The sequence below is a fragment of the Phlebotomus papatasi genome, chromosome 3, assembly GCF_024763615.1.
Source record: "Phlebotomus papatasi isolate M1 chromosome 3, Ppap_2.1, whole genome shotgun sequence".
Lineage (NCBI taxonomy): Eukaryota > Metazoa > Arthropoda > Insecta > Diptera > Psychodidae > Phlebotomus > Phlebotomus papatasi.
The window spans coordinates 3087289-3103052 of record NC_077224.1 but is presented as its reverse complement, the minus strand read 5'-3'; the positions used below and the strand labels follow the sequence as shown (position 1 = coordinate 3103052).

The following is a 15764-nucleotide window of genomic DNA, read 5'->3' as shown; positions in this document are numbered from 1 at the left end:
AGAGGATTCAATTATTTTTTCAAAGAAAATATTTCTGCATTGGAGACATTTCTCTACGGCATTTTTATCTATGAAATTTTTTTTATGAATTTGAGGGATATTCAAAAAAAATTTTTTAGAAGATTTATGAGGAAGATCTGGAAAATTGCAGGGAAAATGAAATGATAAAGCTATGGTTTGTTCTAGAAAAATCTTCTTTGAGCCTTCCTTTACAAATTGCTCTTTGAAACAATGAATATAATATAAACCGTTACTGTATAAAAGAAGTTTTTCTAGAAAATACGTCACATAGGTTTTATGCTCTAGTGCTTTTTCTACATACTTTTGAGGTTGGTCCCAGAACAAATGTTGTTACCTTTGTCAATACCTGTTCGATTGTATAGGTCTAATTCGTGGCGAAAGGTTGAACCATTTTGCCCATTGTCCTTTTCTCTGGATAAATATAAAAATTCTTAAAATTTCATGAAAATTTCCATAATTTCAATATCCTGGATATTACAGTTTGGGAACAAACATGGGTCAGTCCTACTGAATCATGCAAAGAGAAGATCTATGATTTCCTGGAGAAATCAGGAGAAATCTTTTGACCAATTTGGGTATCTTGGTTGTTCTTGACAAAATACAGAAAAAAATCCCATATCTGTGATTCCCTGCTGGAGGCATTAGGACAAATATTCTGACCAACTTTGGTATTTTGGGCATTCTTAACAAAAATCAATAATTTCCTGGAGGAATCAGGAGAAATTTTCTGACCAACTTGGGTATTTTGGGTGTTCTTGATTAAAAAATTTTTGTTTTCCTGGAGAAATCAAGAGAAATCTTCTGACCAACTTGAGTATTTTGGATGTTCTTGACAAAATACAGAAGAAAATCCCACATCTGTGATTTCCTGGAGGCACCAGGAGAAATCTTCTAACTAACTTGGGTATTTTGGGCATTCTTGTATCAAAAATCTGTGATTTCTGGAGGAATCAAGAGAAATTTTCTGACCAACTTGAGTATTTTGGGTGTCCTTGACAAAAATCAGTGATTTCTGGAGACACCAGGAGAAATTTTCTGACCAACTTGGATATTTTGGGCATTCTTGAGTAAAAAATCTGTGATTTTCTGGATAAATCAGGAAAAATCTTCTGACCAACCTGGGTATTTCGGTCAGATAATTCCCTGAGATTGTCCACTCAGAGACTGTTCTCATTCTGGAGAAAGCAGGGAAATGGAGACTTGATCAGATAAATCCTTGAGATTTTTCGTGATAAGAAAAAATATTGAGTTGTGAGAAGATGATTTTTCTGATGAAATTTGGTATGGTTTCGTTTCCTTTATGCGGTACTCTTTTCGGAACTACCTTTTTACGGCGCAGCTGTTTACGTTGCCTTTTTGCTATGATCCCCTCAATTTAATTTTAAATTATAAATTTTTCTTGTAATTTTCTTATAAATTTGCCCAATCAAACAAACACTGCAAATAATTTTTAACATAATTTAATATCAGAAAACAAAAGGGATGGCAAAGCGTCCTAGGCTTAGCTAATTGATCGAACCCATGACTTAGATGCTATACTTCAAAAGTACTTTCGCATAATTTACCTTTTACCGTTTCTCACCCGATTAGAATCGATTTATTGATTTGATTGATAAATCACTCAAGAGATCCCACAAAGTAGTTTTAAGAGCAATAAAATTGATTTTCGGACAAAAATGTCTTATCGGTTCGTAAGTGATTCATCACCTAAAATAACTTAGGAGGAGTAAAATTGAATTTTAAAGGGTCAGAACCGATTGGATCCGGATCAGTTTTATCTGAAAATCCAAGACCTGTCCAATGACGCTCTCTAGTGCCTTTTTAACCTTCCACCTTGAAAAACGGTTATTAGGAATGATTCAATGGTATTTTTGTATAAGGACGAAATGTTCGACTGGACAATCTCTAAAAAATATCCGGTAATATTTGAAATGGATACTTTCTAAAACTGAAAGTCTGTCTTGTAAAACACTACAAGAAGTACGAAAAATGCAAACAAAACAGACTGTAAAGGACTCATAAGTCTTCAATAATCTACCGAGAGATGGAGAGCTAAAATGAAAAGTAAGAAATGCTTTTCCGTTTTTAGGTATCGCGGTCTCTTCATGAATCCCAAAGACTCAACCAGTGTTCGCTTTAATCCTCTGGCTGAGATGTTCTCGAAGGAACAAGAGCTAATCCTCAAGAGAGCTAATCTCTTCAAGAACACCTTCCGCTATCCACTTCATGCTACACCAACAGACATTTTTGCTTCTACCTCAGCGTCCTGTGTGTCAAAGGACGGAGCCTCAACCTCCAAGGACGAACGACGCAGTTCAACTGCAACCACCTTCCACAGCCAATCCTCTAAAGAGGGTCAATCCACCAGTCATCGTCCCTTCCATTCGCCCACTGCAGACAAAGTGGTGGAAAAGTATGACCTGACAAAACCACCAACTCCCACCGAAAGTCTCCCGGGGAGTTCCAAGGACATCCTCGATGAGATCCTCCACAAACGCAGTGGGAATTACCTCAAGGAGAGTTTCCGATTCAATCCACTAAGTGGATCAGACACACGACGCGCCACTAGTCCCAAAGACAAGTCATCCTCCTCAACATCCTCTTCGCCCATCATCAAGCCCATCCCTGAAACACTCTTACTTCAGGATGGTACGACAATTGAAGAAGAGACAAAGTGCACCGTTTGCATGGCTACTTTTCCATCAGTATGGCTCCTGGAGCAACACGCTGCCCTTCAGCATGCTGGAATGGGTGCTTTAGAAGAGAAACCCTTCATCTGCGAACAGTGCGGACAATCCTACCGTTACCGTTCGGCATACGTGAAGCATCGAGAGCAGAATCATCGAGCTAGACTTCCAGCAGACAAACTATTCACCTGTGACGTCTGCGGCATGCAGTTTAGATATTTGAAATCCTTCAAGAAACACCGACTCAATCATGCTCTTGAACGTTTGCACGGGAAGAATGAAAAGAAGTACGGAATGGAGTTGGGAACGGAAGTTGTAACCAGTTCCAATGATGATGAGAACGAGCTGAAGATTACCATTAAAGAGGAGGAAGATGAAGAGGAACAGGATGATACAGTGGATTCTGCTGGGGGAAATCTGTGCAATACCGAACCAACTGGTGATAGCGATATTGTGGTACCGAAGATTACAAGCTCTGCCGAAACGCTTGAGTATCCATCAACTAACAGTGCATCAGTGATTCCCGAAAGAGAGGTAAGTGGAACACTAAAGAATTTTAGGTTAGTAAACCTCTTCCTTAAGAAAGTGAACCTTCAGATGGAAAAATAGAACTTCGTTTAGGGAAGTCAAGGAAGGATTAGAAAGACTAAACTGGGAGAACACAACCTCAGGACTAACAAAGAGGTAACCGAGGTATAACTCATTACAGGGAACAACTTGCGACAAGTACTAATGACGTATATAGTAACGGAAGCCAAGTTTTCTAGTATAAGTAGGCTTTGGTGTACCATTTCATTAGGGTAGACAATATCCTGATTTTGCAAGTGATTTTTTAAGCACCACAGTACTTCCTGATAAGGTTCCAACGACCCAGACTAGTACCCTAGACGCAAGTAACTGTCCTCTGTCGTTCGTAAGCTTTTCTTTAATTTTCTTATACTTGTGGGTACACAGTAAAAAAAAATTTACAAGGATAATCGTTGGTTTGCATTTTTATCACGATTATTCTTATAAAGTTACACAAATTATGTATTTCAGCAAAATGTGTAATATGAAAATGTGTAACTTAAAATTGATGTAATTTGCAAACCGCGTAATAAATTGCGAATGATTACACAATTGTGTACATTTTCTTACATATTTCGTGTAAAATTACACAGTTTTCAAATAAAATGTGTACAAATTACACAGTTTTCAGACAAAATGTGTACAAATTACACAAATGTGTATCAGTACACACGATTACATGTTTAATGTAAAATTTACAATGAAAATCATGGTAAAGCAGCCAATAATTTTTTACTGTGTACTCATCACCGATTCGATCAACTATATTAATGGGAAAGCCGGAAACCATCACGAAATAAGATATCTCAAGGAAAACTCATCAACTTTTCCCAAAGCTTTCGGCTCAGGCTCCAAGCCTTCTTCAGTGGTCAAGTCTAGTAGGGGAAAGTGCTCTCCCTTCGAACGTTCATGCCTTCGAATAATGTGAATTTCTTTTGTTTTTCGTAATAGATTTACACCAAATTGTCACGGTATTATCAGCAATTGTTGATAAGCCAACTAATATTTGATAGAAATGTGTAAGTCTCTTAGGAAAGCTAAAAGAAAATTTACATTATTCGAAGGATTGAACGTCCGAAGGGAGAGTACTTTCCCCTATTTCTCTCCTGAGATTCGATCATGGCCGAAAGCTTTGGGAAAAGTTAATGAGTTTTCTTTGAGTGATCCCATTTCTCGACGATTTCCGGCTTCCTGTCAATATAATTATCCTCACGATTCGATCAACCGTTTCCGAACAATGTAGACCATCCTTTAGTGTTAGGAATAAGGTGCAGTTTATGAACAGCAGGGGAGCAAAGTTACCTCCGGAAAAAATAAAGTCACTCGTATCTACGGTATTTAAATGGCAAAATCTTTTTGGTCAGTAAACAATTCAAATTGTTCAGTAAAAAATAAAATATTGGTCAGTAAAAAATCAAATTCGGTGAGTAAAAAATTAAATATAGTCAGTAAAAACCTTTTAAAAAAATCGGAAGAAATTAAATTTGGTCAGTAAAAATAAAATTTGGTTTGTGAAAAGCCAAATACGTTCAGTAAAAAATAAAATACGGTCAGTAAAAAATAAATTATGGTCAGTAAAAAATAAAATTTGGTTAGTAATAAATAAAATTTGGTCAGTAATAAATAAAATATGGTCAGTAAAAAACTTTTTAAAAAAATCCAAAAAATTAAATTTGGTCAGTAAAAAATAAAATTTGGTCTGTGAAAAGTGAAATACGTTCAGTAAAAAAATAAAATACGGTTAGTAGAAAATAAAATTTGGTCAGTAAAAAATAAAATTGTCAGTAAAAATAAAATTTGGTCAGTAATAAATAAAATTTGGCCAGTAATAAATAAAATTTGGTCAGTATAAAATAAAAAAATAAAAAAATCAAATTCTGTCGATAAAAAGTCAAATTTGGTCAGTAAATTTTTTTTTAAATCAGTAAAATGTGAAATTTAATCGGTGGAAAATTAAATATGATCAGTGAGTAATAATTTAGTCAAGAAAAAACTAAAAGGAAATCAATAAAAGTTAAAACTTTGCATATAAAAAGTATTGCACATTTCATATTGCGGAAACTTCGTATTTTAGTACGTTACGTATTTTACCATTTCGTATTTCATATTTCGTCTTTCCTAAATTTTGTACAAAAATTAAACAGATGCTACTGATAACTTCCCAAAGCACGGAAAATTTCCCTTTGCCTCAACAGGCGATACTAATAACTTCCCGAAGCATAGAAATTTTGATTTTTTACTGACCAGGTTCTTTATTTTTTACTGACCATTTTTTTATGTTTTACCGATCAAATTTCATTTTTTACTGATCAATTTTGATTTTTCACTGAACCAATTTGATTTTTTACTGACCAAATTTAACTTTTTACTGAACAAGTTTGACTTTTCTCCGACCGAATTTGATTTTTTACTGACTAAATTTGGTTTTTTACTGACCAAAATATAGGCTGATAAAATTTGATTTTTTACTGACCGTATTTGATTATGGCTCTGGCACACTTTTTAGAAACTCGCATTTCTTTCTTTCTCATACATTCTGTATATGTCTATCCCACTCTTTTGGACTCTTATTTTTCTTTTGAATATTACACCAAATTAAATAGAATTCAATCGAATTTCGAGTGCGAAAGAATGAAATAGTCATATGAGAAATATTTGAGAAAGAAAGGGATGTGTGAATTTCGATTACATGAAATTTTGCTGACCCAAAAGGTGTGCCAGAGCCATTACTGTCCAAATTTGACTTTTTACTGACCATATTTATTTTTTACCGATTTTTTAAAGTTTTTTACTGACCATATTTAATATTTTACTGACCATATTTTATTTTTAACTGACCACATTTGATTTTTTACTGACCAAATTTTATTTTTTACTGACCGAAAAGTCGCAGCCTATTTCAATTACAAAGTAACGTTTCTGGGCAGTCCAGTAGATTACCTAATTTTCCCTTAATTGAAAATTTTGAAACAAAGATTAAGGTAAGTTTTCAATCTGACTTATGTTACCTTAAGAAGTACGGATATCCTAGTATTTGGTAGATCCGGAGGCAGCCAAAATAACGAACGCCAAAATCCGGAATGCCAAAATCTAGAAAGCCAAAATTCCAAATATTCAAAAACCTGAAAAGGATGAAATTATAGGGAGCGTAGTAGTAGCTATGATCATTTTAAGAATTCAGGATTTTGGCTTTCGGAATTTTGGCCAATTCGGGATTTTGCTTTCGGAATTTTGGCCAATTTGGGATTTTGGCTTTCGGAATTTTGGCCAATTCGGGATTTTGGTTTTCGGGTTTTTCCTTTACCGATTCGAAGGTATATCAGAGAGATCTTACCTAAAAACCCATTGGAAGTTCGAACGTTTAAACCGACGAGTTATACAAACTTGAGCAAGTTCATGAAAAGGACGATTGAAGTGCCAAGAATATCGAAATTCGAAATGGTAGAACAATCAGCGCTAAAGCGGCGAGTACGTGAACTTCCACTTTAGGATTCCGGTAGATTATCAAATAAGTTTGGCTTGGCTTTGGAGTGGCTTTGTCTCTTCGAAAGGTTATTATTGAACGGAACCATTAGAGGTCTTAGAGGTGGCCATTAGAGGGCCAGTATGTCCATGTAACAAATTTTCTCTCTGATAATTTCCCCATTTCGAAAAGAAGGAAATGAGTCTCCGAAACATCGTGCAAAGGAAATAAAAGAAGAACTACGAATAAAGCGTTATTAAAGTACCAAGCTTGATTAACTAAGCTTCCTCAAGTAAGCGAAGCCCTATGTTTAATCCATTGCAGGATCATATGATGAAGAAGCGCTTGGAGGTGTGTGCCCTGCCTGCAACATCAGTAAATTCCCTCCTCACTGCCGAGCGAATCCCTAGCGATCAAGCCCTAGGCCTAAATCCCCAAGAGGCCTCGATCCTCAACTTCCTACGCGTCGATGCAGCCGAACGACAGCGCGATCGCAGATTTGCTTGTCCCTTCTGTGGCAAATGTGTACGTTCCAAGGAGAATCTCAAGCTCCATGTGCGCAAACACACAGGAGAACGTCCCTTTGTCTGTCTCTTCTGTGGTCGCGCATTTGGCGGCAAGTCAGATCTCACGCGTCATTTGAGAATCCACACTGGGGAACGACCCTACCACTGTGAAGCATGTGGAAAATGCTTTGCCCGTGCTGACTATCTCTCCAAGCACCTCACCACCCACATACACAATTCACCACGCTGAGATGAGGTTAAGCGACGCCGAATTCTCGGTGCTCGCAGGTAATATCGTGGGAACGGAGGTGGACCTCAGCAACTACAGTGGTGGACACAGATCGCACAATTTTTCAATGCACAACACCTTTCCTCAGTCACACCATCAGCCGCCAAGCCATTATACCAAAATTCACCCTCAAACTTAGATGATATAAATTCAAAGCAATAATTTTTTAAAAAAATACTAGTAGATTCTTACTGTTTCTGCTCAAAAGGTAAGACCCACCCTCCTCAAGATACCAGATATGGATGTATCAGCGTGCAATAGGAAGGACTGAAAAGTGGGAGGAGGGATGAAATATCGCAAAACAGCAGTGAAATTAATAAAGAAAAGAAAATATTGAAAGTGGCAGAAGATTTTCTAACAAAATAGAAAAAAAAGAAATACAAGCATACACGATTTGTCCTGGATTCAATGCTAAATAACTATAATGGGGAATGCACAATTACTTGTGATTTGTTAGTGTGTTTTGGAAATGGGGTATTAAAGTTATTAAGACGACTAGAACCATGGATTACCCTACTGAGCCCAAACAAAAGCAGATTTTGATTCTCCAATAGTGTCTTGGATAAAAGGTAAATGGAACTCTATTTGCACAAAAAGTCGTTGAAGTTCGAAGAATTCAAATTCAATTTCGAATTTTCATACAAAATTTTCGAACAAGTTTGGGAAAATTTATCAAATATCAAAAAAGCTGGTAAAAGTTACTCAGTGATTATGGAGTGATTAAATACTGGGACAAGAACAGTAAACGTCGTTGTTCTGTTTTTTCCTCACAACAATGTGAAGACCGTCACATTTTGACACTTGAGTACTTCGAAATTCGAACAGGATGTCACTTAGACCAAACTGCGGTTGCAAAAAAAATCTCTGAAATTCGACAAAATATTTACTTCTCTATTTTATCCTTATTAGCAGGTCGTGTCCCTTCTTGTAATATGTACTTTTGCATTCCTTATTAACCAAAATAGTGTTGTACAAAAGGATTTTTCTCAAACCTATCCTGAATTTGGGGACAGCTCAAAAGAATATGAGTCTTCCAGCTCAGAATTTCATCCCAATGTTTTTGTTGTAATATCGACAATTATTCACAATTAACCCAAATAACTGTATTCAACTAAATTAATATAATGATTTTCTTGTGAAAATGACTTAACTCTAAGGAATTAAACAATTTTCACATTAAAAACCTCTTAAGCACCACCAAATTCACTTCGGGTTTTATTTTAGCTCAGGCTTGTATGAACCGTTGACGCTCAAAATAGCGCAAGAAAATGACGCCAACAATATTTTGCACATTTCACGGCATTTCTGTAACTTTTCCAAAAGTAATCTCCTAAGGATATGCAAAATTTCTGTATGCATAAAGCCATTTCGCACGGTTTTTCTCAGTCCCGAAAATATACATACAGGGAGTTCCGCTGTGAAAGTATTTTTCGGGACCGAAAAAAGCACACGAATTAACTCCAGTGACACAGAAAATTGCATATCTGCAGGAGATATCTTTGGGATAAGTTATGGAAACGCCGAGATGTATGCAAGACATTTTCGGAGCCAATTTTTCTGCCTATTTTCACAGTTTTTAAGAACCTTTCATAGAAAATATCCCTTACCAAATGGGTACTCAATTGGTATGGGCACTCAATGGGTCAAGTGGTAGAGCACTCGCTCTATGATGTCAGTGCCCTGAGTTCGAATCCCCTTTAGGTCACCAGGATTTTTTTTTCGTTAAAGGTATTCGGATTGCATCCAGTGAGCTTCACTGCACTTGATTCCACGGGCATGGGACTGACAACCTCATCCCGAAAAAGAAGAAATAATAATGGATGTTCTGAACTCTCCTTGCGGGAAGCCCTTGTTCCTTCATGGAATGTTGTGCCAGCATTATTATTATTTTTATTATTATTATTTTCAGAGCCAACTTTGCTCTGCGCGAAAAATATTTGCATACATTTAGGGTCTTTTCAAAAATTATTTAATAAATGAGCCCCCAATAGTAGGCAATTCGGGCAATTCAATCAAATTCTTTCAGTCCGTTTTCTCTCAAGCCGGAACTCTCGAACCCTCTGTAATCCCAGGACCCACTATGAATCGAATAAAGAAGCATGGGCAACTGTAAAAGCAAGTTTTGTGGGCATTTCAGATACACACTTCCTTCGTGATTCAGGGTTATTCGAGGGGAATTGGATCAACTGCATTAAAGTTTAAGAAGGATAGCAAAAAAAAACAGTTTAGAAATAATTTAATATTTCTTTAATGTGTTTTACTTGAACTATTTTGACAATCTGTATCAGCTAATAAAGTAAATTTTTTCGACTAAATGATCAGCATATGACAGATAAGGAAAAGTACTCTCCCTTCGAACGTTCAAGCCTTAGAATAATGTAAATTTCTTCTATTTTTCCTAAGAGATTTCCACATGGTTATAGCATATGTTTATAATGTTTAAGTCTCTTAGGAAAACTTAAAGAAAATTCGCATTATTCGAAGGCATGAACGTTCGAAGGGAGAGTACTCTCCCCTATACAAAACGTTATGTCACTGTTGATTTATCTAAAATTTAAAAGTCCTAACACTTTTTGTATAAAATGGGTTGGGAATCACTAGTTCTGATTGTTGCTCTCTATGCACAAACACAAAATTTCTTGGGATTACGTACCAAGCGGGCAGAAGTCTGTTTAACCACTTTCACAATAAAATGTGTTATTTTTCTTAAGGCATGTAGGGACTTCATTTGTTTTTGTTTCCTTAAAAAATCGCACTAAATCTAAAGAATTTCGTTGAAAAAAATCCAAGTCAATTATAGAAAACTTTCCATACAATTTTCATTGAAATTTTTGAAGAGAATTTCATTGGAATTGTATGCTAAAAAAATAAAAAAAACGAGGAATTGCTTCAAAATATCCTGTCCACGTGGATTCACACCACAAAAGTTCAAATTCAAATCTTCCCTGCATCACCTTTTTTCTTTTTTTTTTCTTTTAATTAAATATCATAAGATTATCCTTTTGGTTTTAATAGCCGATTTTGAGAAAAAATTACGCCTTTTGATTCCCTTCCTCAATATTTTTTTTTAATATAAAAGCAACTTTAAAAGATAAGTTTAATGTGCCAACCTTGTATACGGTATGAAATAAATTAGCAGGACATCTCATCCTAGCCAAAAAAATCATTTAAAATATGAAAAAATCTCGGTGATGTAAACAAGTCTTACGTAGATTAGTTTACATCAGAGGCGTGCAAAAACCGTTGAAACCGAATAAACGTCAAATGAAACATGCACGTCAATGATCAAACCCTACTAGAACAAACTTCTTTTAACGTTAATTCGATTTTAACGGTTTTTGCACACCTCTGGTTTATATTATTGAAGTGGTACCATATTGGACCTCAGACTTTCGTTTATTTGTAGAATGTAAAATACTCTGTATAGACATTCTTTTTTTAATAAATCTAAAATCTAAATCTAAATCTAAATATTCTGAGTATTCCTCTACTGGTGAAAGAGTAAGAAAGATTAGTAATTCTAGTCGTCCTTTTTACCCAGGGAGGTGACATTAGCTCTGAAAAATGAGACCAGTTTTAGTGTAAATTTTTCCCTGTTTTCGTAGACATTTCACGAGATATCTCCAAAACTGCGTAGGTTGCCAATTTGGGGTTTTTGGTTGCCTATTCTATATTAAATTGGCTTTTATTTTGTATTTGTATTTTTTGATAATTCATTCTACAATGACAGAAAACATCTAATAAACCCAAAAGTTTTTTCGGAACGCTAGAAACATAAGGGGAACATAGGAAAGGTCATGCCCCTGCCTCTAATAGTGAAAGAGTAAGAAATATTGGTAAGTCTAGTCGTCCTTTTCAGTCGCATGCCCAAATGTGTCAATACCAAAAGTTTACAAAACAAATTGACAAAGCCGAAGCAAATGTGCGAGCCCCATTAGATGACAAATTGAATCCTGGACATTACGTGTAGTCAGCAACAACAAATAGAAAACACAATTACAAATATAATAACAAGATAATTTGGTTTCAACTTGAAGTAAAAGATTTAAAAAAAAAAAGATGAAAATGAAACTTTTTACAAGAAGAAGCATAAACAAAACAGTTTTTCCGCAATTAATGTCTGTGATTTAACCATTAATGAAATAAAAAAAAATGTAATAATTGTAATAGATTCAATTCTATTCTCTATTGCTGTGCGTGAGTGAGAGAACGTGTAAATCGAAAACATAACCACACAAAACAACGAAATATTTCTTTCCAAAAAAAAACACAAAGTGTAATTTTCCTAATTGCGAAGACCATTTTCCTCATGGTGTGATCAATAAATGACTCACTTTAAAAAAATAAAAATTTCGAGCATCGAATTGCAAAAATAAAATCAATTTTTAATTTTTATTTTCAGGATTTAAATAACATAGAAATTATTGATGAAGAATAACACAAAATGCGATAAATAAAATAAAATAAGCACTGTGCCAAAATATCTGTACCTCACAAGTTGGTACTGAAAAAAGTAAAAAAGGTACACCTCATTGTCAAAGAAAAAAAACAAGACGAAAAAATTATAGAAATTTGTAGCTAAAATAAAATTTTCTCAGTCTAACGAAAAAAAAAAACAATTGCATCAGTGTCTGCATTATAAGTGTCTAGGAATAATAAAATCACAAAATTGAAATTTTAATTGTCAATTTTACACTCCCAAAAAGATATATTGAAACATCTATTTTTCTCTCCATTTCCGTGACATCACAACATTTATGAAAAAAAGGAGAAAAATGCATGTGAATAGAATTTAATATAAGAAAAAAACATGCAAAAGAAAAGAAATCTACAGTAACTATTGTACAAAAGGTAATCATATAGAACCATGAAGAAAAAAAATCATTCATAGAAACATGAAAAAAAGAAGAAATATAAACAAGCAATACGATGTTTTCGGTGTTTTAAATATTACCGCAACTAAAGATGATGTAGGAATAAAAATTTGAAGAAAAAAAATTATATTATAGAGATTAAATGGCATTATATATTGAAATGAACAAAGTAAAAAAAAAGGATATTTGTGAGCGCCAGAAATATTTTTCACATTTTCACAATTATTAATGTCCAATTTTCTATACATTCAGAGAAAAAAATGACGCAAAAAAAATGAAGAAGAAGATGACGAAAAAAAAGTAGATATTAAACTAAATGGTTGACATGCAATTCAACGGAGTGATATATTACTATTAAATGAAATTATATTATATTTATATAATTGAATGTAATTTTAAGAAAGCTATATATACAATGAGAGAAAAAAAAGCAGTGAAAGTTGTAAGACAGCAAATAGTGCACACATTTTAGGTGAAAAGAAAAGAAAAATAGGAAGAATAGAAGAAGGATATTCAGAAAAAAATGGTTTGTTGAAGTAAAAGAATGCAAGAGTAAAGAAAAGTTAGAATGAAAAAAAAGAAATATTATTGAAACACTTTCTATACATGTTCCTATATTTGTGTGAAAGGAATTGAAAGATAGTGGACAACGCTGAGGAAAATATAGTTAAAATATTTGTAAATAAAATTATATGGATTTGTGTAATTGTGTAAAAAAACACAAAAAAAGAAACATTCTAAAGAATGTCTAAACAATTTCAACAAAAATCGCACAGTTATATACCCAAGTAGCAAACAATGGTCAATTTTATGACGAAATACTGACGTCAAAAATACTGCAAATTGTTACTTTTACACATGATAAATTCTCTTGACTTAATTTTTTTTTTAATCAAAATTGACCAGATGATTTGATTTTTACAAAACAGATCATCGATTCCAAAAACTTCAGAGTTAAAAGTTTTTTCAGAGTTAAAAGTATCCAGCTTCACAACGACATGTTTCAAATCAAGGGCGAAAACGGCGAAAACCCTAAAATCAGGCATAAAATTAAAGCAAATTCTAAATTAAGAATTAAGTCAGATTTTTGTGATTTTTTCCCACACGCATTTCCACAAATTTTACTTCCATTGGTCATTATTGACGCACGATTTACCGCAAATGATTCAAATTAATCGTTTCTAGAATCTGTTTCTAAATAACTTAACACAAAGGCTCTGGTACACCTTTTAGATTGGTCAAATTTCATGAAATCAAAATTCACTTCTCTTTCTTCCTTAAAAGACTTGCATAAGTCTATCCCACTTTTTCAGTCTCAAAATTGAACTGAACTAAATTTAATTTGGTGTGATGTTCAAAAGAAGAAGAAGATTGCGAAAGAGTAGGATAGACATATGGTAAAGTTTTATGAAAGAAAAGGATGTGAATTTTGATTCTATAAAATTTGACCGATCTAAAAGGTGTCCAAGAGCCATAAGGATCAATTTTCGAACAGAAATTGCCTTTTTGACGAAATTTTGATATTTTACCCACAATAATACAGGCCTTTTCCTTAAAAAAAAGCAATTTTTGGGTAAAATAACTCTCATTGTGAAAAGGGCTTAATGGGCCACTTCCATTGAGAGACTTCTCAACAAGAGACAATGTGCAGAAATGTATGGGAGCTAGTCCAACTTTCGCCAGAGATGGAACTAGGTCCATTTTGTAAGTATTGGCGTATGACTTAAAAATTACCGAGACCCAAGTCAAAAACGACTGTCAGTCTTTCGGAAATTAACGATATCCTTCTGAAAATTCGCAACTTTGACAGTTTATTACTCGAAAACGGCTTAACCGATCTTAACGAAATTCGGGTCAAAGTCGACGTATGACTTGAGTTTTAAATAAATATTTTTATATTTTTCCTCTGACTGCTCCATCTGGTAGCTCCGATACAAACTATAGCAATGTTTTAAAACCATCGCACATTAAAGGGCAACAAAACGAAAACTATTTCCGTTTAATGGCAAATCACAGGTATTTCCGGAGTCCTTGGTGTATCTTGAACATATAACCCGAAGAAAGTTATAGGCCATCACGACAACTTTTTTAGATATCTTAAAGTAAGGGTTCTTAAGAAATATATAGAACTATTTTTATGAAACTTGCTTTTTAAATAACGGCATATCGTAAGCACTTGGCGCCAAAGAACGTTTTCTAAAAGAGAACGGAATTCAAGGAACATTTTCCTAAAAGAAACCGTATCCCTATCCCTCCATTTTTCTTGTATCCAGATTTTCCCCAAATATCCTGGAATATTTTTTAACCTTTTAACGACGAGACAGTTTTCGCTGACCGAAAATCCGGAATAAAAATGAAACCGATAAAAAAAACTTGTGAAACGTCTTGCATCTAAACTTTGAAAAGCCAACAGAGTCTGATTTGGTGTATCTTTGTCGCTATGAACGATAGGAACAAAAATAGCCTAAAAATTTAAGTAATTTTTCTGACTGTACCAATGATCGATAATTTTCACTCTAATGAAAAATATTAAGTTTGAGTATTGTAGTTTATATTGCCAAAAAGGTTTTACTTAAAACAAATTGGAAGTATAAAATACAATTAAAATCAATTTTCATTACGAGAATTTAAAAATTCGTCATTTTGAGTTTAAAACTTTACTAATACCAAATATCTGGTGACTTGCAAAAAATATCTTAGATTCCTTCAACCTTCTACTTTGCAATTACGTACAAACATAAGAATAACATAACTTTAGGTAGTCAGGAAAAATTATTTTCTTTATGGGACACCGGTGTTCCAATCGTCCTTAAAGGGTCTGCATCAACTTTTCTTGTCTTGCTAATTGTATCGAAAGATTTCTAACCATTTGTTGTTATCATCTTTATTATGAATTAAAGTAAAAGCTTTCTTTTGTGTTTGAAGTAGAAGATTCTTTCTTTTCATATCATACTAAAAATTACAAACATACAAACATCATTAAATCGCATTTAAAGATTAATTGTGTTGAATATCTCTAACCACAAGAACCAGGGGCCTCTCGACATTTCATTTTTTCAAACGTTTTTGCATAGAGGCACTGAAGACTATTGGCAAGTTTTTTTCTTAAAGAGAATTGATGTATCAGTCTGATATATTTCGAAATTGTTCATTAAAATCTACCTAAAAATACATATTTCATAATGTTCGCCAAAATCATACAAGAACTACGAACTAATTTGTTTAAGTCGCAGTGTCATGTCTGCATATTTTTTACAAGGAAAAATGAAAAATATCTTCACTTTTTATTAGGCTTGATGGACCTCTGCTTAGGAAACATATTCCTGTTAAAATCTGGGAAATATGTTCTGTGTGATG

The 15764-nt window shown here is 34.0% G+C and overlaps 1 protein-coding gene across 8 annotated transcripts in view; it reads left to right on the top strand.

Annotated features, from left to right (window-relative positions):
* Positions 1-11839, top strand: part of LOC129806456 (uncharacterized) — a 220125-nt gene extending 208286 nt beyond the window's left edge. For all 8 annotated transcript variants that reach the window (XM_055855057.1, XM_055855056.1, XM_055855055.1 and 5 more), the window contains exons 9-10: positions 2111-3242; positions 7063-11839. In XM_055855057.1, the coding sequence (XP_055711032.1) occupies positions 2111-3242; positions 7063-7494 (1564 nt within the window). In that variant the 3' untranslated portion in view covers positions 7495-11839. The remainder of the gene's footprint in view (positions 1-2110; positions 3243-7062) is intronic.
* The last annotated feature ends 3925 nt before the right edge of the window (positions 11840-15764 follow it).